This window comes from Physella acuta, unplaced genomic scaffold (genome assembly GCF_028476545.2).
Source record: "Physella acuta isolate Inbredline_101_S28 unplaced genomic scaffold, ASM2847654v3 ptg000678l, whole genome shotgun sequence".
Lineage (NCBI taxonomy): Eukaryota > Metazoa > Mollusca > Gastropoda > Physidae > Physella > Physella acuta.
Genome location: NW_026732197.1, coordinates 84,870 through 109,673, shown reverse-complemented (window position 1 = coordinate 109,673; position 24,804 = coordinate 84,870). Strand labels below are relative to the sequence as shown.

The 24,804-nt window shown below is 36.8% G+C and overlaps 2 protein-coding genes across 2 annotated transcripts; both read right to left on the bottom strand.

Annotated features, from left to right (window-relative positions):
- Positions 1-3,395: 3,395 nt before the first annotated feature.
- Positions 3,396-8,306, bottom strand: LOC131949240 (uncharacterized). Its single transcript, XM_059311045.1, has 7 exons — positions 8,208-8,306; positions 7,730-7,815; positions 7,267-7,369; positions 6,631-6,831; positions 5,269-5,423; positions 4,171-4,300; positions 3,396-3,536 (listed from the first exon to the last, which is right to left on the bottom strand). Exons 1-7 carry the CDS (start codon positions 8,257-8,259, stop codon positions 3,412-3,414), a joined length of 852 nt encoding a protein of 283 aa, XP_059167028.1. The 5' UTR covers positions 8,260-8,306; the 3' UTR covers positions 3,396-3,411.
- Positions 8,307-13,783: 5,477 nt separating this feature from the next.
- LOC131949231 (low affinity immunoglobulin epsilon Fc receptor-like) lies at positions 13,784-19,540 on the bottom strand. The gene is made up of 7 exons (XM_059311032.1): positions 19,435-19,540; positions 19,213-19,298; positions 17,971-18,070; positions 17,477-17,680; positions 14,686-14,840; positions 14,462-14,591; positions 13,784-14,124 (listed from the first exon to the last, which is right to left on the bottom strand). Exons 1-7 carry the CDS (start codon positions 19,484-19,486, stop codon positions 14,000-14,002), a joined length of 852 nt encoding a protein of 283 aa, XP_059167015.1. The 5' UTR covers positions 19,487-19,540; the 3' UTR covers positions 13,784-13,999.
- Positions 19,541-24,804: the final 5,264 nt, after the last annotated feature.

Genomic DNA, 24,804 nt, shown 5'->3' with positions numbered 1-24,804 from the left:
GATCATGCACAAATTACATTTGTTTTTACTAATTTACCCACAGCTTACTATATATAACCAGTGCTTCTTCACTTTTTTGTCCGGGGGGGGGGGGGGGGGGGGGAGGGGGGGGGGGGCTCTTTCGCCCCTCCGAAGAGATGCCTGAAAGAAACTCTGTATATAACGTTATACAACTTTTTCTTTGAGCACCGCCGGTCATATAAAACATTTCTAGTATACTGCCTGCCTCCTCAACCACTCCCTTTAAAACAAACGAGAAGGAATACGTTACTACAAAATAAATTAGGGACATGACAATATATCGGTGAAATCAGTTCATTTATAACTGAAGGGTTTCTCTCTGACATTTTCTCCTTGGGGAGGGGGCATTTGAAGCAGACGCATAGCGGCCCCTCCCGGCGCACGGAGACAAACTTTCAATTTGGCCCAAAGGGTCAGTGCCCGGGGACATATGTATCCACCCCTCCCCCCCCCCCTTCGCTACGCCTCTGATTTCAAGAGGTGACTGATATAAATCATGTAAAACGGGTGTAATTCTCTAAATTTAAAATAAAAATTATACCAGTTGTGTCAACTGAACAAAGCTTTACCTGCTTCGATCTGTGTTGATAGCCAATGCAATGTTCCTGATCAACATACAAACTGGTACAAACATTCATATAAAGATTCCTGAAGATGTTACCGATAATAGATCTACATTCTGTTGATATGTATAGCATACATAATCAGAAGATAAAGAACACATAGCAACTTACTCTCACTGTGTGATACTACACTCACTCACTCACACAGAGGAAAGCAGTAGAAAATCTTGCTTCCCAAGGTGCATTGTTCTAGTTGGTAAACTAATGGGTCTCCAAGAATGCCATTGAAACTTTTTGGATACGTTATTTCACAAAGTTTCTGAACCTAAGGTCCTCTAATATGACGTCATAAAGATATGTATTAACCCCCCCCCCCTCCATTCCCCCGGTCAATAACAGACAATAATTTTAATGAATATATAAACATTTGTCATACTTTTAGTCCGATATACAGCAGTTTAATATTTGGACAGGCAGTGGTAAACTATAAGAAAGCTCCAAAAATGTATCAGTGATGTACCGCTAATCCAACTGTGTTAAAGCAATGTGAAAATAAATTAATTAAAAATACAGATTTTACTTATGGTTTTATATTTTGTCTGTGTTCTGATGCAAAAAAAAAATATTATGAAAAATTAACCCTGAAACAGAGGCGTAGCGACCCTTCCCGGCACCCGGGGACAAACTTTCGATTTGCACCCCCCCCCCCCAAACTTTCGATTACTTTTTCCAACCCATTTTGGCGCTCCCTAAGGTCGGCGCCCGGGGACATATGTCCCCCCCTGCCCCCCCCCCCCCCATCGCTACGCCTCTGCCCTGAAACTCAAGGTGTTGTTGTCACTATAGATTTCCGTCCAGTTAAGGGGAGACACCACCCCTAATTTTTGTTTTTAAAATTATGTTTTAAGGCGTCTAATAAATTTATATGTTAATATTATTTACCCTGTGTAGACAAAAATAGTATTAAATGTCGCGTAGAAATGCTTGCTGCTATAGAAACTACGATTTTGTGTGAAAATTGGATCCGCTTTACGAATGTTTAGAGGAAAACTAAATTGTATCGAAAAACAAAATGTAGCTGCCATCTTTAACGACAAGAAGGGTGAATGGGGCAATTTAGTACCACAAAAAGCCTTAGTAGGCAGTAGTTGTGGTGGAATCCGAAGGGTAGAGAAAAGAGGTAGGTGTGTGTTGGGGGTGGAGGGGTCAGGTCGGATATGATGGATTGACATGACCAGAGAAAAGGAAAAGATTTACGTAACAAGTTCGTTGGCCAAGATGCGTCTCGGTCCGCTCCAATGTTACTTAACGTAATACGAAATTATGGGGAGTGTTACTGTTTATGCTGGGTTATTTTTTTTTTTAGTCTTTAAGTGACGTTCCACACTTACAGTTTTTTAAATATTAATTACAGTAAGATTTCTTTCGTAAATTTCTTCTTTGCTGTTTTCAACTCTCGTGAATGTATGAACCATTTCCATGCTTTTCTGTGATAAGATGTTTTCCATTTGTTTCCAATAATTTCCATGTTTGTTTGAGGTCTCCACACCAGGTGATATTGAGTCCACCGGTGTTTCCTATTCCTTCATGATATGCCTCGTACAAGTATTTATAATGTATAGAAAAAAATGAGCCTAAAGAAGCTGACATCTAACCCATACTTCAGGTAATCTAAACTCTTAAAATTCCCACTGATCATACTTTCACTATGTCGTATTAGATGTTTATTTAACTTAGTTGATTACATTCAGACAAAAGATAGCTGATTATAAAATAATGAATGGGATTCGTCAGATAGTGATGGTAAAGGCAACTGTTTAATAGAAACACCATCATTCTTAACTGTTTGTTTTTTAATGTTGTTTTTACTTTCTCGTATATATGAAGTATAGAGAAAGTCTTGTAATCATTAAAAATAAATCGAGATTTTTACAAATCTCGACGTTTTACACCTCACTGTTACGGAAAAACATAATTTTGCAATCTTGTCCGTATGTTTGTGTGTCAGTCTCTGTGTGTAAACACGATAACTATAAACCGTTACAGCTAGGTTGATGAAATTTCATATATAAGTATTTTATCAAAATCGTAGTTTCGTATCAACTGTTGAGCGATTTCCGATAACCGGAAGTGGTACTTGTTTTCACTTTGAATTTTTCAAAAGCCTATAACTTGAGTACTATTTCAGATAGATAAATGAAATTTCACATGTAAGTAAAAGATCTAATTCTCTGCCGTCTGTCAAATTTTGAGTAATTTCCGTTGAACGGAAGTACTAATTTACGCTATTTCCGATTTCTCAAAAAACGCTTGTAAATTTATAAAGTACTAATCATATTCCGCACTATTATGCACATTTTGTTTTGGCGTTCGCTTGGTGCGCAATTCTTTTTTCTATGAGATTCTATTCTATTTTAAACAGTTCAAGTATTTAAAATGGATTAAAAATCATAACTATATCCCGAGCTCCCATCCCCTGTCGTTTATATAAGAATATTCGAGAAAATTTAGGGGAGATCTTTCCCGGTTTATTTTTAATGTTCTGATTTTTTTTTTTTTGGCTCTGATTTAATTGATTTCCAAAAGTTTTCTTAAATTTTTACACTGGTTGGAAGCACTTTTTAAATATATATTTTTATATATGTATATATATATATATATATATATATATATATATATATATATATATATATATATATATATATATATATATATATATATATATATATATATATAACCTATATGATATATGTGCAAAGCCGCTCCGAAAATAGTTTCATAAGTATGAAAAGACCCCAGACAACACCGTATTAAGTTTTTATGTCGACTAAGCAATCAAAAAGCCAGAGAACGTGTTGAGGATCTGACCGCCAGCACCGTATAGACTCCCGCAGCTTGTGGCTTGTACGGAAATCTCGTCACCTTTCTCTAACATCAACACGGCCGAGTTGCCTAGAAAAAGTTGGATAAATAAAAAAATACATGAGTGAGCGGATTGTTGGTTGGGTTGGTGGGTTTCAGTCAGTGTTTCTTCCAGACTTTTTTCTCCGAGGGGGGGGGGGGGGCACTTGAAATTTTCAAGGGGGGGGGGGGCGGTAGACTTTCTTGGGGGGGGGGAGGCAGACACTGTTAAAAGTATATATTTTCTATATAAATTATATACATTTCATTTCGTTCGGGGGGAAGGTAAAAACTTTTCGGCCCCCCCCCCCCCCGAAGAGATGCCTGAAAGAAACTCTGGTTTCAGTCAGTTAGTCAGTCAATAAATAAATAAATATATACATACGAACATACATACATACACACACACATATATATATATATATATGTATATATATCTATATCTATATATATATATATATATATATATATATATATATATATATATATATATATATATATATATATATATATATATATATATGTGAGGGGAGGTGGGTGGGTGTTGATGTCTGTGGGTGTGGTCGAAACAAATGAATAAATTACAACTCTTTGCTGATGAAATCTGTCAATTATTAAATATATTTTAATTGTAAAATATGTTTTAATAACTGTAGTCTAGAAGTTGAGAAAAGGCAGTGTTTACCAGCAGCAGATTGTTCCTGGAGAGACTTGGCTTGTACAGATACAATTCTGATTTTATTCTTAGTAAGAGAGATACCTATTTCCATCCCCTTGCTAGCGACGCCGTGAATTTGAAAGCTATATACACCAGCCTGTTTACAGTAAATTAAAAAAAAAATGTTTGAACAAGCGTGACGTAGGTAAAACATCTAATTATTAATCTAATTAAATAAGTCATAAAATGTAATTATAATAATACCAAATACATTAATTACGAGGAGATAACAAGATTAAATACTATCGATCTATCAGTTGAACGTCGATAATAAATTGTTTTCTTCACAACTAAGTGATGCTGTTTTTTTTTACTGAGCGTCGACCATGGACTAAGAAGGCGAAGATAATATCCTATAGAAATAACAAGCTATTGGTCGAGGTTTAACGCGAATATTTTAGGAGATCTCTTGAGCGGCAAGAGAAAGCAAATTAATTAATTTATTTTCAGATCATTTAAAAGCTAATTGTGATAAAGGATTTTATATTTTACTTATTAGTGTAAAGAAATTCGCATGACTGTAAAATTTTACTCGCTAATTTGATACCAACGTGTGCAAAAGCACATCATTAATAGTAATTTATACGGCAACATTAAGCATCTATACATTTCATAGTAATTTCACATACATTGTTGTTGGATCTTGACATACGTGTCAAATTTGACACAAATCTCTTCTTTAGAATTGAATTTGATTTCTTTTTCTAGATTCCGCCCAGACAAGGCGGACGGCAGAGGCAGGGGCGTAGCGAGGGGGGGGGGGGTGCGGACCGCACCGGGTGACACCATTTACGGGGGTGACACCAAGGCAAAAAATAGCAAAATATATAGAGAAAAACTTGAGGGGGGGGGGGGGTGCAAATCGAAAATTTGAGAGGGTGGGGGGGTGCAAATCGAAAACTTGAAAGTTTGTCCCCTGGAAGGTTTGCTACGTCTCTGTGGGGGTGACACCATTAAGTGCCGCACCGGGTGACACCCGACCTCGCTACGCCACTGGGCAGGGGTATCAAGTTAAAGGAAAACTAGTACTAGTAAGCCCCATAAACATAGACCATATTATCTAACCTTTGGACATTTAAAAACACCCGTGGTATTTCTGTAAGCGTTGCCGATGTTAGTTATAACTTCAGTGTAAATAATTGTGTCTTTGGCGACGGCGTCTGTTGATTTCAGTAGCCCTGCCGTAAATGCCACAGTGGTTGGTGTTGGTGACTGTTTTTCTGTGCATGGGATAAAATAGGTTTAAAAGTCCTTTTACTTTAAAAGTCAAAACTTAAGATTTTAAAAAAATCTTCGTTGTATCTTGTACGACGACAGTTGTTTACTTTTAAAAATTAATCTGCTGAAAGATATCATCTAATTGTTGTTATGTTTATTATTGTAATGGTATTCACTAATTTAAGGGGAAACAAACCATCATCATTTTTTCCAGTGTATGATTACTTAACCACCACCCCTGGATTCGGTCAAGTATGCAGCCTGCGTGATTTGCAATGCGTTTTTTTTGTTTTTATATATTATTCTTAATAACCGAGTAAAAAACTAAATTCACAGCCCCAAAACTACTATCGAAAAAGAAACCTATCCTCATAGGAAGATGGAACGTCAGAACACTATGGGAAGCAGGGTGCTTGGCCTGTGCGAAACAAGACGGACAACATGTGGAGAGACAAATCCTATAAAATAATTTCATTAGCTTGTTTTTTATTTTCTAATTCAGCTGCCATCATCCAATATTCGTAGGTCTGTAGACATGTAGCTATAACTATTAAATGCATCAGTCTGATTATTGTGTATATTTGATGGTTAAAATTCTTATTTTTGCATATCGCCCTTACCCTTGCACGCTAATCATATAGGTTTTTGTGTTGCTTTTATTTGATTAAGATTGATATTGTATTACGTCTTGGTGTTTAAAGTGCACCATGCCAAACTTTATCGTATTCCTTCTTGGATTCCACAGATATATGGAGGAGCGGATTTAGACTTGATAAGGCTCTAATATAATCTTCAATGTGGGGCTCTTATAAATCCATATATTATATGTCAGTGCCAAATATTTGCAGTTTTTTAAAGAAAGTTCGTCGACAAAAAAAAGGTATTTATAATTGTAGTGGAATAAAAACTCGGGCTCCACCACGTTTGAAAAAAAGGAAAGAAAAGTATAAATCAGTGTTTAAAAAATTAATATGATGTAAAATGCCCACTGCGGTTTATAAAAATAATTTTGGAGGCCTCAAAGACAGCAGGAGCTCAAAGCTATAGCTTGTTCAGATTATACGTAAATCCCGCTCTGGACACATGGTAGATGTGTTGCTTGTGCGATACCACAAACTCAGCTATCGATACAATATTATAATGGCGGTACGGGCTTTTATATTTTATTCATTAGAAGCAATATGTCTGTGCTTGATATAAAATACGTACCTTCTTCCATGCAGATGAAGGGTTTCAAATCATCGCAAGGCGCATCGTTTATCAATCCATTTACGAACAATTCAGCACAGTCTTCATTGCCGTTTAAGTTGTTTGGTTCGTTGCCGTACCACAGAGTCGTTAGATTAACAGCCGTTTTATCCAACCACACCCAGCTACCTTCAGCATCAATATCGTTTGCTCCGATCCACACTTTAATACAAAATGAATTTATTTAACTACCAAATAACAATTTGAAAATGTATAGAAAATTACTAATTTAATGACCAATGCTTTTAATAGTATTTCTAAAGAAGATTTTATCATAATTTTCTTATTCTTAATGTGCATTTTTAAAACAACTGTTATTACAGAAGGTTTCTATAAATATGATTTGCCCCCATACTTTTTAATTATTTTTTTTAGGAATAGAAACAACATAGAAGTTATTCAATATTTTAGTTTAAAATAAATAAACATGAACGATATTTTTATTCTTTCTTATTACATGTTATGAGATTGTGTCGACATGCCTTCCATTAATAAAATCGTACTAAAAACAACTAAACTATTGGTAATTTTATTTAGGAAACTTCCTCAACGCTTTTACAATAAACTTAAGATAGTAAGATAGTAAGGACTACTTACTTCTGTTGCTATTTACATTCCTTGGGCGATTTAAAAAAAGCATTTCCGAGGCAGTCAAAACTTTTGCCAGTGATCTTTTTCCAGTAAAGTTCGCGCAAAATTTCTAAGCATGGAGTTATCAAATAGAATAAAAATTAAGACTAAACTTTTGTAAATCAATGTTTTAAGCGTGATTAAGATGTAGGGTTGATAAAATAAGGCAATAATCTATATAAAATTCCAAATAAATCACAGGGTGTTAAACTAAATAGTGGTTAGAGAGCATGCATAGAAACATGACTATTTTCCCGAAAGAAGCTCTGAATATGTTGGTTGGCTTAACCAATACATAGGCAACCATTATGATTAGAACAAGTTAATTAAAGTTAAAAAAATAATAGTTTAAGCTATGGATCTTGGACAAATGACGTGCAAAACAAATGGACGTTAATTTTAAGAAGCGACAGATCACTTGACTTGGTACCTTCGCATCCTGCCATGTCATTGGCGTATTGACTATCTCGTAGCATTTATTCTCAAACATTAAAGCTGTACTGCTGATACACTGAGCTGAAATAGTAATTAGGGTATACGTGTTTACAAAGTCTAGATGTTTTAAAATTGAATCACCTAAACAAAGTTCACAACCCCGATATCTAGTCCGTATAATTTATATACACACAAAGAGGCATAAAGGTCAGGCATCAACATGATGAAATGAAAATCTCTCGAGCAAATGTGATCCATAACATCTCATCGCCTTGTTTGGTGCCACTTTGATCGGGGTACAACCTGCAGTCCTGGGCATACGGAATTCGGCACTTACAGTTTAGCGAGTGAATGCTCTTGAACACACTTCGTGTCTAATTGCGACATGTATATATACATGTCTAGGCTCCCCTATTATGTTCTGACAAAATTAGTTTTAAAAAAAAGAGTTCTCGTTCTATTGTATTATGTACCTGACATTGTTCCGAACAAGCTTAAAAGTAGGCACCAAGATAAACCCGACATGTTTGGCTGTTTTTTTAAGCTGCTGTAATCTTACATGGAAGGAATCGAATACGTTTAATGCGAATAAGTAGATACATTTTAAATAGGCTACAATCACAAATAACACGTGCTACTAGCAATTAGGGAAAATGTGTTTGAAAACAATAACGCAATTGACAGTTCACACTTGTAAATGGTAGCGATAAGAAATCCATTAACAGTTGTTTACATAAGGTAAACAGCGTTTTTGGGCATAACTTGGCGGGGGGGGGGGGATGTTGTTACAACATACTTAACTAAACAGAAAACATATACTTTAACCAGTGTCCACCCCCAACCAGGAAATTTTAGTAAATCCATCCCCCTGGAAAAAGTCTATCCCCCCCCCCCCGAACGAAATTGAATTTATATAGCAAATATATACTTTTACCAGTGCCTTCCCCCCGGGGGAAAAAGTCTGAAAGAAACACTGCCCCCTACCCCGCCCCCTTCCGCTACCGCTTAGATACTAATATCTGAAAGAAGCCTGAGTTTAAAATTGCATTTTCTAAACAAAGTCATTACATCTAGATCTATCTCATGTCATGAAAGAGATAATTTTATGTTATTGATAAAATGTAGCTAAACGTTAAAAGCTTAAGAAAGTTGTTAACCTATTCTAATTTATTTATTTTTTACACTTTACATATGTATGCTTTAGAATAAAATACTTCGCAGTAAGTTAGTAGTTAGTATACATGTTCCGATAAAATAAACTTATTGCGAGGTTTATATTTTTATTTCTAGAAGTTTATGGTATACATTTCGCAAGTGTAAACGCGGGTGTTATAGAATAGTTTTAGGGGCAGAGACAGTAGAAATAAAACTCAGTGATAAAATCCATAAAAAATAGATTACAATACAATCAATAAAGTCAACAGCAATTCAGTTACACGTGTTTCTTTTTGTAATTACAAAGCTCCGTTGTATAGGCTAGTGTTAAAAGTAATTTGTTTTTATGTGTTCTAGACAACTTCGCTGTTTTCATTTCTACACAGGCATTGCACTTTGTCCGAATGACAAACTATGTTGTTGTCATAGTAGTATGTTGTTGGATGTGGTCAGCTCTGTGGTGTTTTCACGTACAAAACACAAACACAAACATAAGCGGAGGCGTAGCAAAGGGGGGGGGGGGGGGGGGGCAGGGTGGTGCGGACCGCATCGGGTGACACCATTTAGGGGGGGGGGGTGACACCAAGGCAAAAAATAGCAAAATATATAGAGAAAAATTTGAGGGAGGGTGAAAACGAAAGTTTGAGGGGGGGGGGGGGGGGGCGCACATCGAAAGTTTGGGGGGGGGGGTGCAAATCGCAAATTCGAAAGTTTGTCCCCGGGAATGGTCGCTACGCTTCTTTGGGGTGACACCATTAAGTGCCGTAATTTAAGCAGAGGGTCTAAACAACACTCCAATCAAACAAAATCGATGTGTTGATTATATATTTTTTAAACGTTAAGTCATGTCATTCTTGAACACTTGCTTTTTTTCTCGAGCAGAGTTTCTTCCAGGCATCTCTTCGGGGGGCAGAGCCCGCCCCCCCCCCCCCCCCCCCCCCCCCCCCCCTCGAAGAAAGTCTACCGTCGTCCCCCACCCCCCACCCCCGAACGAAATGAAATTTATATAGAAAATATATACTTTTAACAGTGTCCGCCCCCCCCCCCCCCAAAGAAATTCTACCGCCCTCACCCCCCCCGAAAATTTTAAGTGCCCCCCCCCCCCCGGAGAAAAAGTCTGGAAGAAACACTGAAGCCCAGCATCTATACACATATTTTTTTCTGCTATAAATATATTAGGTTTTTGTACTGCTAGGCTGGCCTGTACATATATTTTTATACTGCTAGGCTGGCCTGCACATATATTTTTATACTGCTAGGCTGGCCTGCACATATATTTTTATACTGCTAGGCTGGCCTGTACATGTTCCAAGTTCACGGAGCCGCCAGCAACAGTTCAACGTTGAAGCTAGCACTAGGCCAGAACGACACCATATCTGTTACAGCCTATAACAACATGGCGGGCCTTGGTATAAACATTGCCAGTGAGTAACATCTGTTTGAAGTCTAATCGTGAGCATCACTGGAGGTGAGGGGGGGGGGGGAGCTGTCCGCACCAGTAGACACTATATGGGATGACACCAAATCGAAAAAGACGAAAAATCTACTGTCAAAACAGTGTTTTATCCAGTTAAAATATAAAATAGTTGTAGGAAAGTCGAGTGACACCATCAGCTACTGCAGCGGGTGACACCCGAGCTAGAAACGTCGTTTTATTATGCTCCTTATTTCGGGTTATTAAATTTTAATTACAACTAGACGTTTAAGGTAGAACTACACTAGTATCTCATTAAAAGTTTGAGATACAAATACTCATACTTATGCTTATTAGAAGATATTAGACATTGAGTCATAGATGCTAACGATCTTATAATGTGGCACGGTTAACCGCAAAGTACGCCCATTTTATGTGTATAAAACCAAGCCCCAGATCCTTGAATGTCTATGCAGGTAAGTTTGAATGTGTGTGCAGGTAACTCTGAATGTTTGTTCATGTAACTCTGAATGTTTTTGCAGGTAACTCTGAATGTTTGTTCATGTAACTGAATGTTTATACAATTAACTCTTAATGTTTATGCAGGTAACTGAATGTTTATGCAGGTAACTCATCGTCAACACGTTCTCCGGTTTCCTCATTGAAGAGGAGAACTATTGATGTGCTATAGGGTCATCCACAAATTATATAACAAATTAGTTTTTACTCATTTAGCCACGGGATTACTATATATAGCCAGTGTTTTTTCAAGACTTTTTTTGCCCGGTGAGGGATGGGGGGCACACAATTTTCGGGGGAAGGGGGGCGGACACTGTTAAAAGTATTTATTTTTTTATATAAATTCCATTTCGTTCGGAGGGGGGGGGTAGACTTTTTTCGGGGGGGGGGGGAGGGAGTAGCTCTCCAGCTCCTCAGAAGAGATGCCTGGAAGAAACTCTGTATATAAAGTTATACAGATTTTTCCTTGAGCACCGCCGGTCATATAAACATTTCTAGTATACCGCCTGCCTCCTCCACCCCTCCCTTTAAAACAAACGAGAAGGAATACGTTACTACAAAATAAATTAGGAACATGACAATATATCGGGGGGGGGGGGGGCAGACTAAAATAATTTCCGGGGGGGGGGGGGTCGGGCACTGTTAACAGTATATTTTTTCTAAATTCCATTTGGTTCAGGGGGGGGGGAAGCTCTTCTGCCCCTCCGAAGAGATGCCTGGAAGAAACTGTTTATAACGTTATACAACTTTTTCATTCAGCACCGCCTGTCATATAAAACATTTCTAGTATGCCGCCCGCCTCCCTTTAAAAAAACGAGAAGGAATACGTTACTACAAAATAAATTAGGGACATGACAATATATCGGTAAAATCAGTTTATTTATAACGGTAGGGTTTCTCTCTGACATTTTCTGGGGGAGGGGGCATTTGAAGCGGTGACTGATATAAATCATGTAAAACAGGTGTAATTCTCTAAATTTAAAATAAAAATTATACCAGTTGTGTCAACTGAACAAAGCTTTACCTGCTTCGATCTGTGTTGATAGTCAATGCAATGTTCCAGATCAACATGCAAACTGGTACAAACATTCGTATAAAGATTCCTGAAGGTGTTCCCGATAATAGATCTACATTCTGTTGATATGTATAGCATACATAATCAGAAGGTAAAGAACACATAGCAACTTACTCTCACTGTGTGATACTACACTCACTCACTCACACAGAGGAAAGCATTAGAACATCTTGCTTTCCAAGGGGCATTGCTCTAGTTGGTAAACTAATGGGTCTCCAAGAATGCCATTGAATCTTTTTGGATACATTATTTCACAAACTTTCAGAACTTGAAGTCCTCTAATATGACGTCATAAAGATATGATTCCACCCCCCCCCCATTCCCCCGGTCAATAACAGACAATAATTTTAACGAATATAAACATTTGGCATACTTTTAGTCCGATATACAGGAGTTTAATATTTGGACAGGTAATTGGTAAACTATAAGAAAGCTCTAAAAATGTATTAGTGATGTATTGCCAATCCAACTGTGCTAAAGCAATGTGAAAATAAATTGATTAAAAATACAGATTTTACTTATGGTTTTTATAATTTTGACTGTGTTCTGATGCAAAAAAATATGAAAAATTAACTCTGAAACTCAAGGTGTTATTACTATAGCTTTCCGTCCAGTTAAGGGGAGACACCGCCTCTAATTTTTGTTTTTAAAATTATGTTTCAAGGTGTCTAATAAATTTACATGTTAACATTCTTTACTCTGTGTAGACAAAAAAATAGTGTTAAATATCGCTTAGAAATGCTTGTTGCTATAGAAACTACGATTTTGTGTGAAAATTGAATCCTCTTTACAAATGTTTAAAGGAAAACTGTAGCTGCCATCTTTAACGACAAAACAAGGATGAATAGGGCAACTTCGTCCCACAAAAATGTACTAGTAGACAGGGGCTGGAGTGAAATCCGAAGATGAAGAGTAAAGGGGTAGGTGTGTGTGTGTGTGTGTGTGTGTGTGTGCTGGAGGGGGGGGTCAGAGATGTTGGACTGACATGGCCAGAGAAAAAGAAAAAATGTACGTATCGAGTTCCTTTGCCAAGATGCCTTTCGGTCCACTCCAATGTTACTTAATGTAATACGAAATTATGGGGAGTGTTACTGCTTATAAAAAAAGTAAAAGTAAAGTTTCCCTTTCAAACCTGACGGTCTATGGGGCAAGTGAAGTAGAGTTCACTTGTTTCTGTGACCTCGGCATATGAAGAGATAGTGTGGTCAGCACTATGCCCAGCCGCCTTTACTTTCCCTAACGTGAGTTGGGTGGACTCAGGGACGGTCTACTGACTTGAACCCGGATTCGAACTCGAGAATAACGGGTTAGCAGGCCAGCTCTCTACCGCTAGACCACTCCGTCCCATGTTACTGCTTATGCTGGGTTATTTATTTTTAGTCTTTGAGTGACGTTCCACGCTCGCAGTTTTTGAAATATTTATTACAGTAAGATTTCTTTCGTGAATTTCTTCTTTGCTGTTTTCAACTCTCGTGAATGTATGAGCCATTTCCTTGATTTTCTGTCTCAAGATGTTTTTCCATTTGTTTCCAATATTTTTCATGTTTAAGTTCCCTACACCAGGTCATATTGAGTCCATCCGTGTTTCCTAATCCTGATAGGCTTCATGATATGCCTCGTACAAGTATTTATGATGCACAGAAAAAATGAGCCGAAAGATGGTGACATCAAACTCATACTTCAGCTAATCTAAACTCTAAAAATTTCCACTGATCCTACTTTCACTATGTCGTGTTACATGTTTATTTAACTAAGCTGATCACATTCTTAAAGACGAACCATAGCTGATTATAAAATAATAAATGGGATTCGTCAGGTAGTAATGGTAAAAGCAAATGTTTTATAGAAACACCATCACTCTTAGCTGTTTATTTTTTTTTTTAATTTTTTTAAATGTTCTGTTTTTTTTATCTTCTTTTTCTTTTCTATTTCGGCTCTGATTTCATTGATTTCCGAAAGTTTTCTTAAATTTTTACACTGAATGAAAACACTATATAACCTATATAATACATCTTATATCTGTGCATAGATGCACCTAAAACAGCTTCTTAAGTATAAACGATAAAAAAAAAAGACAACGCCGTATTAAGTCATTATGTCGACTAAGCAATCAAAAAGCCTGAGAACGTGTTGAGGATCTGACCGCCAGCACCGTACAGACTCCCACAGCTGGTGGCTTGTACGGAAATCTCGTCACCTTTCTCTAACATCAACACGGCTGAATTGCCTGGAACAAATTTATATATATATATATATATATATATATATATGTATACATGTATATATATATATATATATATATATATATATATATATATATATATATATATATATATAGATATATATATATATATATATATAACTAGATGTAGATATAGATAAAGATATAGACGTAGATATACAGATATATGTACATTTTACATGTACATGTTAAAAAGTGGTGCTATGGTTTAGCTATTCGATATTAAATATTTTGTTTTAAAACTACGATTTCCAAATAGGTTAACATTTTTAAATAATGAATGCACTGTTACAAATAGTAGAAGTAATAAGGCAGTCTTTACCAGCAGCTGAACGATGCTGATTGGCATTGGCTTCAACTGAGACAACTGGGATTTTATTCTTCATGAGAGACAGCCTGAGTTCTTTTTCATTGCTTGCAACTCCATTAATTTCAAAAAAATATGAACCAGCCTGTTGATATAACCATAAAACTAATTGCATATGTTTATGGATTTGACTTAAACGAAGCATATAAGCTGGTAAATTATACTACAGTTATGCATACCTTCGGACATTTAAATACGCCAGTGCTTGAGTTGTAAGCGTTGCCCGTGTTAGTTATAACGTCAGTATAAATAACGGTGTCTTTGGCTACAGCGTCCAGTGGTTTTGATAGCCCTACCGTAAATGCCACAGCGGCTACCTCAGGGGTCTTCTTTTCTATGTTTTAAGAAGAAAAATATTCTCAAGAACTAATAAACCATTTAATGTTTTAAAATTGAAACAGTTTTTTTTTCAATCAATCCGTTAAACTGATACACGTAAACAAAAAGATTTTTTTAAAAATTGTTGGCTCCTTCAATAAGGCATTATTAAGTTAGCCTCGACAAAAAGGCTTTAGGTAAATCATCTACTCGGGAAAATGTGCTTGGGACAATACATGTTTGTAAAAAATTTTCGTTGACAAACTGCACACCAACATTAAGACTGTCAACAAAAAGACTCACGACGGACATACAAAATTTATTTTCTGTTTATTTACGTTTCATTGCGAATCCCATTCACAGATGCCTTATTGTCTGAAACCTTTACGTAGGGAAATTGAAATAACGGGCGCTCTCGGCAACCATGTGGACGTGGTTTTTTTTGTCGTTTAGACCCGGTACATTAGTTGGGTCCATACTGATAAAACTCTCAATTTTGTATATATGTTTCATAAATGTGGGTTTCAAATACAATAATACTAAATTTTTTTAGAAGTTTATGTTGCTGCTAATAAAACAAAATATATTTTAAGGACGCTTTTTTTTCTCAATAAAGCCTACACAATGTTATCACCTATATCAGATTGATCTAATAGACTGTTATAAGTTTTCATATGACGACACAGTTTTAAAAAGAAAGTACGTGTATGTGTGAGCGGGTGAATGGATTATTTATTTTGTATTAATTTTATTTGTTGCGAATCTGGGAGTGCATGGTGGTCCAATGGGGAACAGGCCACGGGGTCCCCCTTCCGTCCGAAGTGGTCAGTATATAAACTGACCACTCGGATAATTTCTTCCTTTTTTTTTTGACCGCCAGAATGTAGGTCAGGTCAGCTTCTGTGGTCGCGCTTTGTGCGTTGGAGGTATTTGTTTTTTTATACTTTATCTTTATGTGATTTGTATGAATGCGACTGTCGATGTTTCTCGTTTTCTTTCATTTTCGTCTAAAACGAGATAGTGAGCATCGGCATGTCTGGTATGCACGTGGTGTGTTATTTTGAATTAAAATGTATTTTTGGTGTTTTCTAAACCCGTGGCGTGTGTTTCGGACCACGTGGTTTAGGCCAGTGTGTTTAGGAGTGTTTCCTAAACTGGTGTGAATGCTTGTGTGCATTTACCTGATTGTTTTATGATGTGTTATTGACTAGGATTGGCTTAGTCAATAGTCGGTTGTTTTAGACAGTAATTAGATTAGCATATTTTAGTTGCCTCGAGTTTTAGGTGGTTTAAAATTAATGTGTGTGCTGTTTCGTGCAACGTCATGTTGAGTATCGCTTGCTTTGTGTCTGCCTTCATTGGGGCCTTAGCGGAGTGTGTTAACTTTAATGTTATCGATATGGATATTGTTTATGTAGACCAATGGCTTCGGGCTGCTCCTTGTGTAGGAAAGATTGGTTCTACAATGAATTTGTTTACACGTTATTTTTAAGTTGCTAGTTCTTCTTTAGACAGTGGTTAGTTGTTTTTGAGAATTGCTTTTAGAATTGTATAGTAAGGATTAGTTTTACTCGAGGCTTTAGCTAGATAGAAGTAGTAGGTAGCATTTTGAACTTGTGTATATATTTATGTATATATCTGCCATTACCATGCATTTTTCTTATGTTTTCCTTTTCTTTTTCTCTTCCCCCCCCCTTCCAGTGAGGTTGCTTGGGCAACTTGGCTGGGTGTTTTGTTATATATGAATTGTTTTGTTTGGTGTAAAAAGTTTGTTGTGTACGTATTGTTTTCTACGTAATGTATTGTACGTAACGTATTGTACATAGTGGTTTTACGTAGTGTTTTGTTTGGTGTGGACTTTTGGATGAAGGGAGGTTTCTGTGTGTCAGGGCCTGGACCATCCTAGACATCATAAGTCGGTGCAACACCAGCAGATGGTCGAACGTAATGTTTTGTTATATATGAATTGTTTTGTTTGGTGTAAAAAGTTTGTTGTGTACGTATTTTCTACGTAATGTATTGTACGTAACGTATTGTACGTAGTGGTTTTACGTAGTGTTTTGGTTGGTGTGGACTTTTGGATGTCGAGAATGGATGAAGGGAGGTTTCTGTGTGTCAGGGCCTGGACCATCCTAGACATCATAAGTCGGCGCAACACCATCAAATGGTCAAACGTAATGTTTTGTTTCGTTGAGTTCTGTTTGTTTTGTATGTCTCTTGAGTGTTTTATTTTGTCTAGATCTAGATTCTAGTTTTTTTATAATAACTTTGGTTCCATATTTATTATTTTGTGAAATAAATTTTATATTATTGTTAAAGTTTTTTTGTTTTTAATTTAGACTAAGGTTAGGTGATTAACCAGTCTGGGTTTATCCGGGCTTGCACTGACCGGACAGTAGAAAGATAGATAAGCCTAGGGAAGGGTAGATAGATTTTAGGTATCCCCCCCCCCCCCCCCCTAGCAGGGCTTACATATGCAAAAAAGGAGAGTAATTTTCTGCTAACACCAATAGCCTGACCCTAAACTCGACCAAATTGTTAATTAATCCTAAACCTGACCTTATTAACAGTTAAACTTATTTTTTTAAAACTGATTTTTTTACTTAATTACCCTATCAACGTTTGAACAAGAAGAAAAACCAATCTACTCACCCTTTTCCATGCAAATAAACGCCCGTGGAAAGTCACAGGACTCGTCGTTTAACCTGCCCCCTGTGATTAATTCAACACAATCTTCATTTTTACCAGCGAAACTGTTCGGTTCACCACTAGCCCATAAAGAAGTCAGATTAGCCGGGGTGTTATCGTCCCACACCCACGAGCCTTCAACGTCAATGTCGTTTGCTCCAGTCCACCCTTGACATAAAAGTTTAAAACGTGAGACCATCTTGAACGTTGCATTTGGTTTAGGCTAGTTTTTTTTTTCTTACTATCACGTGTCCGACGTAACACAAATCAACCAGGTCCGAACACCCCCCCCCCCCCCGCCCTTCACGATTTTTAAAAATTTTTAATTCATTTTCATAAAGATAGTAATTATTCGGATTTCCAACGCAAAATCTCTTCCCCCCTTCCCTCCCCAATTTTTAATTTTAATTTAGGACTAGTAAAACATAAATGTTAGAAAGAGAGTAAGGTTTACTTACTGTTGCCATTTCCATGCATTGGATTACTTAAGAAAAGCATTTCAGAGGTAGTCAAAACTTTTGCTAGTGACCTGCCTCCAGTAAATTTTGCGCAAAAACTCTAAGTATAAAAGTGACATCAAAACGAAATGAAACAAAAATAAATCAACGCTTTGAATGTGATTAAAATTTAGGGAGTTGACAAAATAAGCCAAGCATTCATACGAAGATCACAGTGGCTGAACTACAGCTGTCAGACTTTTTCACTTTCGAGAAAAACAAACTTTAGAGTTTGCAGACTCTGGTCGCCTCGCACATGTTACATTTTGAATTAAAAATTGTTTTTTTTTGGCTGTTGTTTTAATCCTTGATATGTAGGTGTATTCATTTAGTTACTAGGTCGAACCACATGTTCAGAATAAATGTTTAAAAAATGCATACCAATTTTGGACATGTGTTATTTTTCCCTTGCAATTCTATTTTATCCACGTTAAAGCAGGTTGTATTAAAAAAAAACATTTATTATTCTAATACTGATAACCATGAACCTATAGTATTAAACAATCAGATGGTCTTCCAACCCCGCGCATCGCACGGGGACGGGTATGCTAGTGTTGTACAAGAATGCAACAAACAACACGACAAAACACAACATTTAAAACCCACACATCTAATCGTATTCGTGAATCTGTACCCTAACCTAAGCCTCAGCCTGGATCTGAACGTGAAAGAGAACGTGAACATGAACATGAGCATAAACCTTGTCTCTCGCTATCACAAGCTGAAATTATCATACTATAGGCCTATACATGGTCTAAAAAGAGTGTTATAGATAAGATTGCGAACATTTAAAAGGACCGAAGTTGAGAGTTTCCTATTAAAACCAGTGCGCAGACCACATGATAGATAAATCGTTATGACAGCCAGTATTTCAAAGGAGTAGGCAACAATTAAATAAAATATTCTGCAGATATCGTATTTAAAAAAAACAACATAAGTTAGTTATACCCTAAAAATATCATTTTGTCATCACTATTTTATTTTGCATTTAGCTTCAGAATAAAAATATGGTTTTTAGGTCAGTCTTTGTGTTAACAGGTCTAACTAATGTATAGGTATAGGCTACTGTAGTAATTAGAACGTTAATTAGAAAAACTCTAAGAATTTAGGCTGTTTTATATATCTTGTACTTAGCTGTGCGAAACAAATGGATGTTATTATCAAGAAGTTTAGTGATAAATAAAATATTGTTTAACGCTCTACCTTTGCATCCTGCCATGTCATAGGCGAATTGACTATCTCGTAGCATTTATTCTCAAACGACAAAGCTGTACTGCTGATACACTGAGCTGAAAAGGTAATATTAGTAATAAGGGTATACTTGCTCATAAAGTCTAGATGCTTTAAACTTGAATCACCTAAACAAAGTTCACAACCCCGATATCTGTTTGTATTTGAGCTGAATACCTTTATTGTATAATGTACCTGACATTGTTCCGAACAAGCTTAAAAGAAGGCACCAAGATAAGCCCGACATTTTTACTCTTTTTTTAAGCTGCTGTAATCTTCCTTGGAACGAATCGCATACGTTTAATGCAAACATGAGATCTATATATATATATAGACTACAATCACGCGATAACACGTGCTAATAGCAATTAGGGAAATCGATTTCCCACTTGCAACTTTTTCAATGTTACTAGGGTCAAATTTAATTGGAAAAAAGTTCGTATCTAGATTATGTCCCTGGCTTATATCGACCCAGTTTGGTCAAGAGTAAAATTTTAATCCAAATCAATTCGACATTTTCAAGCAGTCAGTCAATGAGGTTGGCGTGGTGGAGTCGGACAAGCTCATGGTTGTTAAACTGGAAAGTCCCTAGCCCCGGCCTATGAGGCTCGATCGATAGTTGGAGACAGCATTTCATCTAGGAGATACAACTCCAAAATAAAACAAATGCTGCCTTGTAATTTGTTCTTTGTTGGACAAAAGCAAATCCAAAAAGAAAAACAGGCTCAAATCGGAGTCAGCGGCGGCCTATATGGCGCATAATATGATGACACACATGCTTAACTGTGTTGGAGGGAAGCTCTTCCAACACTAGAATTAAGAACGGAGAAGAAGAAAAGAAGAAGAATCAGTCAATCACCCCCCCCCTCCTACCCTTATTGGGGTGGTTGGGGCACAACAGTACATTTTCTCATTATTTTCAGCCATCTGTCTCGATCTTCTACTGTTTCAGTCCAATCTTCGATTCCCTCCATCCAATGACGTCTTTGCCTTCATCCTCTTCTCCATCCTGGCACAATGCCTTTTATTATAGTTTTGGATAGCCTTTCCTTTAGGCATATGAAAATGATTACATCGATCCATTTTGTAAAGAACACTGTTTTAAATGATCTACTGAAAATTAATTATATCGTAGCTATAGAACAAACATCGCTCGGATAACAACAGGACTAAAATTTTGGTATTTAATTCACTCAAATCAATCATTTAATTAAGTGAAATTATTATTTTCCTGTATACATTTTGCTATTTTTTGCCTGGTGTTGGTGTCACCCACATAAATGGTGTCACCCGGTGCGATCTGCACCCCCCCCCCCCCCCTACGCCTCTGGCTTAAACTGAGTATAGTTCGTGAGACATGCGAACTTACCTTGGCTGTACAAAACGGCCTTGAAAACTAGGATTACAGCGTGTAAACATTTAGTTTTATCTGTAAATCTTAAGAGTATCTTACATACAAAATTTACAAACCACTATCTTGGTCTATATCTGGGTTAAGCTTGAACTACCATCAGATCAACCAATCAATACAACAACCTCTATTGGGGAAACAAAAATCGTCGTTGGTTTTTTGTATCTTTTGTTTCATAGTCTGTAATAATACTTTTAATACATTTCTTTGCTTGAATGGAAAATTAGCTGACCATTAAACAGGTAAAAGGTTTCATCTAGTTCACTAAGTTTGTGGATCCGCAAATCTAGGAAGCTATATATATATATATATATATATCTTCGTGGAGGGACCATGCGGGACACCACAGAATCCCGCCGAATCGCCCCCTGCCTCGCTCTCTAGCCACATCGCTACCACCCCCACCCCACCAGTCTGGGCCTGTGGTTCACGCCGAATATTTACAATCGTAGAGCCGGGTCGAATTAGTGACGGCTTTTAGGGGGTCAGCTCATATTAATTTAAAACCCTGTCCGTTGTCCGATTGAGCTGTCAGTATGGAATAATGATAGATCTTGAATGACAATGCAAGAATATATAATTTTCATCTGATTAGGTAGACAATTTAATTTTTCTTAAAGCCTTTAATTACTATATTCAAGAATAAAAGAAGTGATACAATACTAGTGTAGATAACCAGAAAAATAAAATAAAAACTGGCTATCGATTGATCAGTTGGCCGATGAGGGTGAACTGTTTTCACGGTTGGCTGATTTTGTGCCCGATCGTCGACCCAGAGCTAAATAGAGGCAGATAACGGATATTTTTATCACAAGCTACAGGGCGGTTTTTAACGCAAATAGTTTTAGTCGTTGCCAATGCAATGTCAACTTCATATCGAATGTATAACTAAAAGGTGGAAAATAGTTTAAAATGATTTTTTTAAGGAAAAAACGTTTATTATATGCACAAATCACAAAAGAATCACAAATGAAAAAGTATACTAAAAATTAAAAAATTAAATTTAGTTTGGTGTAACCTTACTGAAGCTTTATGCTGATATAGCTAAAACTAAAAGCCTGAGCGCTCACTTATGGAAAATATATCCTCTTTCATTGGAAGTTCATTGAAAGGTTAACGTTTTATATTAGTATTAAACGTTCAAATGTTCAATTTTAAGCACAATTTAGAGGTGAAACCAAAATGAGGAATAGTAAAATAAATTTACAATGTTTTTTTTAGTTAAAATAATTTTAAAAATAGGTTGAGGGGTGCCATAATAAGGAAAATGCAAAATTGATGGAGGGTGGTGGTGGGGGGGGGGGGGGGTGGGGGTTAGGACGACACCCTCGTATAACCCAAACTTTCGTACACACGCACCGCAAAAATCAATATTCCTTTTTAACAATATTTTAAGATGTATTATACGTTTCCCAACTAAAAACAACCCATTAGAATATTATGTGCATTTGTTTTTAGGGCCATTGTTTGAATTGTTAAACGAGAATTTGAGGTTGTTTGAGCTGATAAACACAGAGATAGTATCAGTGTGAGACTGTGAGATCAATCCTTAAACCTATGTAGGTCGGTACAAAAAAAAACGTTATCTCTAATCTTTAAATAAACACGGTTTAAAATTTCCTTTATACGAGGCAAGTAAACAAATATGTTGCACATTTTTTAGCTATGAATTATAAATGATTTCTACATTCAAAATTGACGCATTTTTTATGGTCGGCTCTAAACAACTCGGTACGTTTTTACAATCGAGGATTATAACCCATCAGCAACACTTGGTATGGGGGTCGTCCATAAATGACGTCATGCTCGTAGGGGAGAGGGGGGGGTCCGTAAAAAATTGTGACGATGTGTAATGAGGGGGAGGGGGGGTAAGATGGTGTGACGTTACATTTTTTTGCATTATAAAAAAGCAATGTTAGAAAACGAGTTTAGCCGTTATTTCGCGTTTTAGAAAACCGTTTTCAATAAATTGTAATAGGAATTGATCAAAATACTCTATATTGACAGAGTTCTGACAAGATTTTGGAAAAATATCGATGTTTTAAGAAAAATACAGCAGCAACTTTGAGGGGGTGGGGAGTTGTAGGCTGAGGTGTGACGTCATTTTTAGGGGAGGGGGAGGTAAAAATCGTCAAAAAGCGTGACGTCATTTATGGATGACCTCTTACATAGTGTTTAGAAATGAAGGTCTGCATCAAAGTTCATGGAAATATACGGCATGATGGAATTCAGGTGCGGTAAAAATTTTCGCATATTATTATAGATCTATCAGCGCATTTTATTCCCACTCTTAGCCTCTTAATCGGGTGGGGGTAAAATGCGAGACAAAATGAAGACCTTAGTGCTTAAAGTAACTGAGTCACAAAAACAACATTTTGAGCTAAATGAGTTCAAAGATCAAATTGAAATTTGAGGGGAGGGAGAGGTAAAAATCTTCAACAAAAAAAAGCGTGCCGTCATTTATTGATGACCCCTATATTCTAAATATCGATTTATTGAATGTTTTATCTCAAATAATCAGGCAATGTTGCGCGTGGGCATGTTTGGTTAACACGTGATCTGTCATGCGCAGTAGAGGAGCAGGAGGTTTCAAGGTTGGAAGTTTTAATTTAGTCGCAGCTTGCTTTCATTCATCTGTCTGGCAGGGAAAAAATTGTTTTTTTTTTTTATAAAAATGATTTACATCAAGGGTCTTCAAACTTTTCAGCCCGAGGGCCGCATTAACTATTAAATATCAGTTCGGGGGCCAGAGTCTGCAACACGGCGAGTAATTGTATTTGCACACAAAGCTACATTTTCAAAAAGTTTTGAATTTTCTGTGCAAAGCTCCTCAGCCACCTCCAACAAATATTTATTCATTGAACAAAAAGACCGTCGCGGGCCGGATAAAATGACCTCGCGGGCCGCATGCGGCCCGCGGGCCGTAGTTTGGAGACCCCTGAATTTACATGATAAATTTTCATTGTATATGTTTAATATCATATATAGAAACTTAATAGTAAAATTAATATTTTTTTCATATAGGCCCAATATTTTTTTAAAAATTTCTTTGTCCAACTTGTAATAAGACAACTATTTCCAATCACCATTAGTAAAATTGCGTGGAGATACTTCTAATAAAATACAGGCTTATCCCTAACGATGAAATGCTTTAAAGGGGGTCTAGAACTTCCGTCAAAAGTTTTTTTTGTGTGGTGTCCTAAAATTAGATTTTCCAAATGTAACTCTAGTCCCGTGTCAGGATGACATCAAAATTTAGAAGACTGGGTTTCCATCAATGCTCTGCCCGGTGGTTACAGAGTTTCTTTCAGGCATCTATTGATATGCTGGTGGGGGGCCACAACCACCCCGAAGGACGTCTCCTGCCCCTCGAACGAAGTATTACAAATATAAATATATATATATATATATATATATATATATATATATATATATATATATATATATATATATATATATATATATTGCCTATACATACATATATATGGATCAGCCACTCATTCTTACATATAATATTCCGGCTTGTAAAGAGCAGCATATTAAACATAGTTTGTGGTCTTATCAAGTCCGAATTCTGTTCTGATCATCAAGCTAGTTAACAAACAACGATTCTAAATGACACCCAGTTAAATGACCATCTCTCAATGTACAGTTGTGTAAAAAACATTCTATCTCTGGATTACAATTAACAGCTCGGTTTTAAAACAAAAGAAACAGTGTTTCTTCCAGGCAGGTGTACCGCCCCCCCCCCCCACCCGAACAAAATGGATGTATATAGAAAACATATACTTTTACCAGTGTCCGCTCCCCTCCCCCGAAAAATGCTGTCGCCCCCCCCCCCCCGAAAATATCAAGAGCCCCCCCCCCCCCCCCCCCCCACCCGGAGAAAAAAGTCTGGAAGAAGCTTTGCACGTAAATGCTTGTAGGTTGGCGAAGCATTATAATTATAGTGTGTCGCGCATTAATGGTGAATGGGTTGATACAGCTTTGTTTTTAATTATAATGTAGTACACATTAGTGACGAGTGGGTTGGTGTAGCTTTATGTTTAGAATTATTCTAACTCACAATGTCACTTATAACTGCCGACGTCCATCCAAAAGATTATACAAAAAAAAAACATTTCTAATTAGAAGATTAATGACAAACACATTGT

Coding starts and splice junctions, on each gene's coding strand:
- LOC131949240 (XM_059311045.1), bottom strand. CDS start 8,259: ATGTCGGGTTTATCTTGGTGCCTACTTTTAAGCTTGTTCGGAACAATG. Junction 7,816..8,207: donor CTTGTTCGGAACAATGTCAG/GTACATAATACA, acceptor TTACTATTTCAG/CTCAGTGTATCAGCAGTACA. Junction 5,424..6,630: donor CTTCATCTGCATGGAAGAAG/GTACGTATTTTA, acceptor TCCCATGCACAG/AAAAACAGTCACCAACACCA.
- LOC131949231 (XM_059311032.1), bottom strand. CDS start 19,486: ATGTCGGGCTTATCTTGGTGCCTTCTTTTAAGCTTGTTCGGAACAATG. Junction 17,681..17,970: donor AATGCATGGAAATGGCAACA/GTAAGTAAACCT, acceptor TTTTATGTCAAG/GGTGGACTGGAGCAAACGAC. Junction 14,841..17,476: donor GTTTATTTGCATGGAAAAGG/GTGAGTAGATTG, acceptor CTTAAAACATAG/AAAAGAAGACCCCTGAGGTA.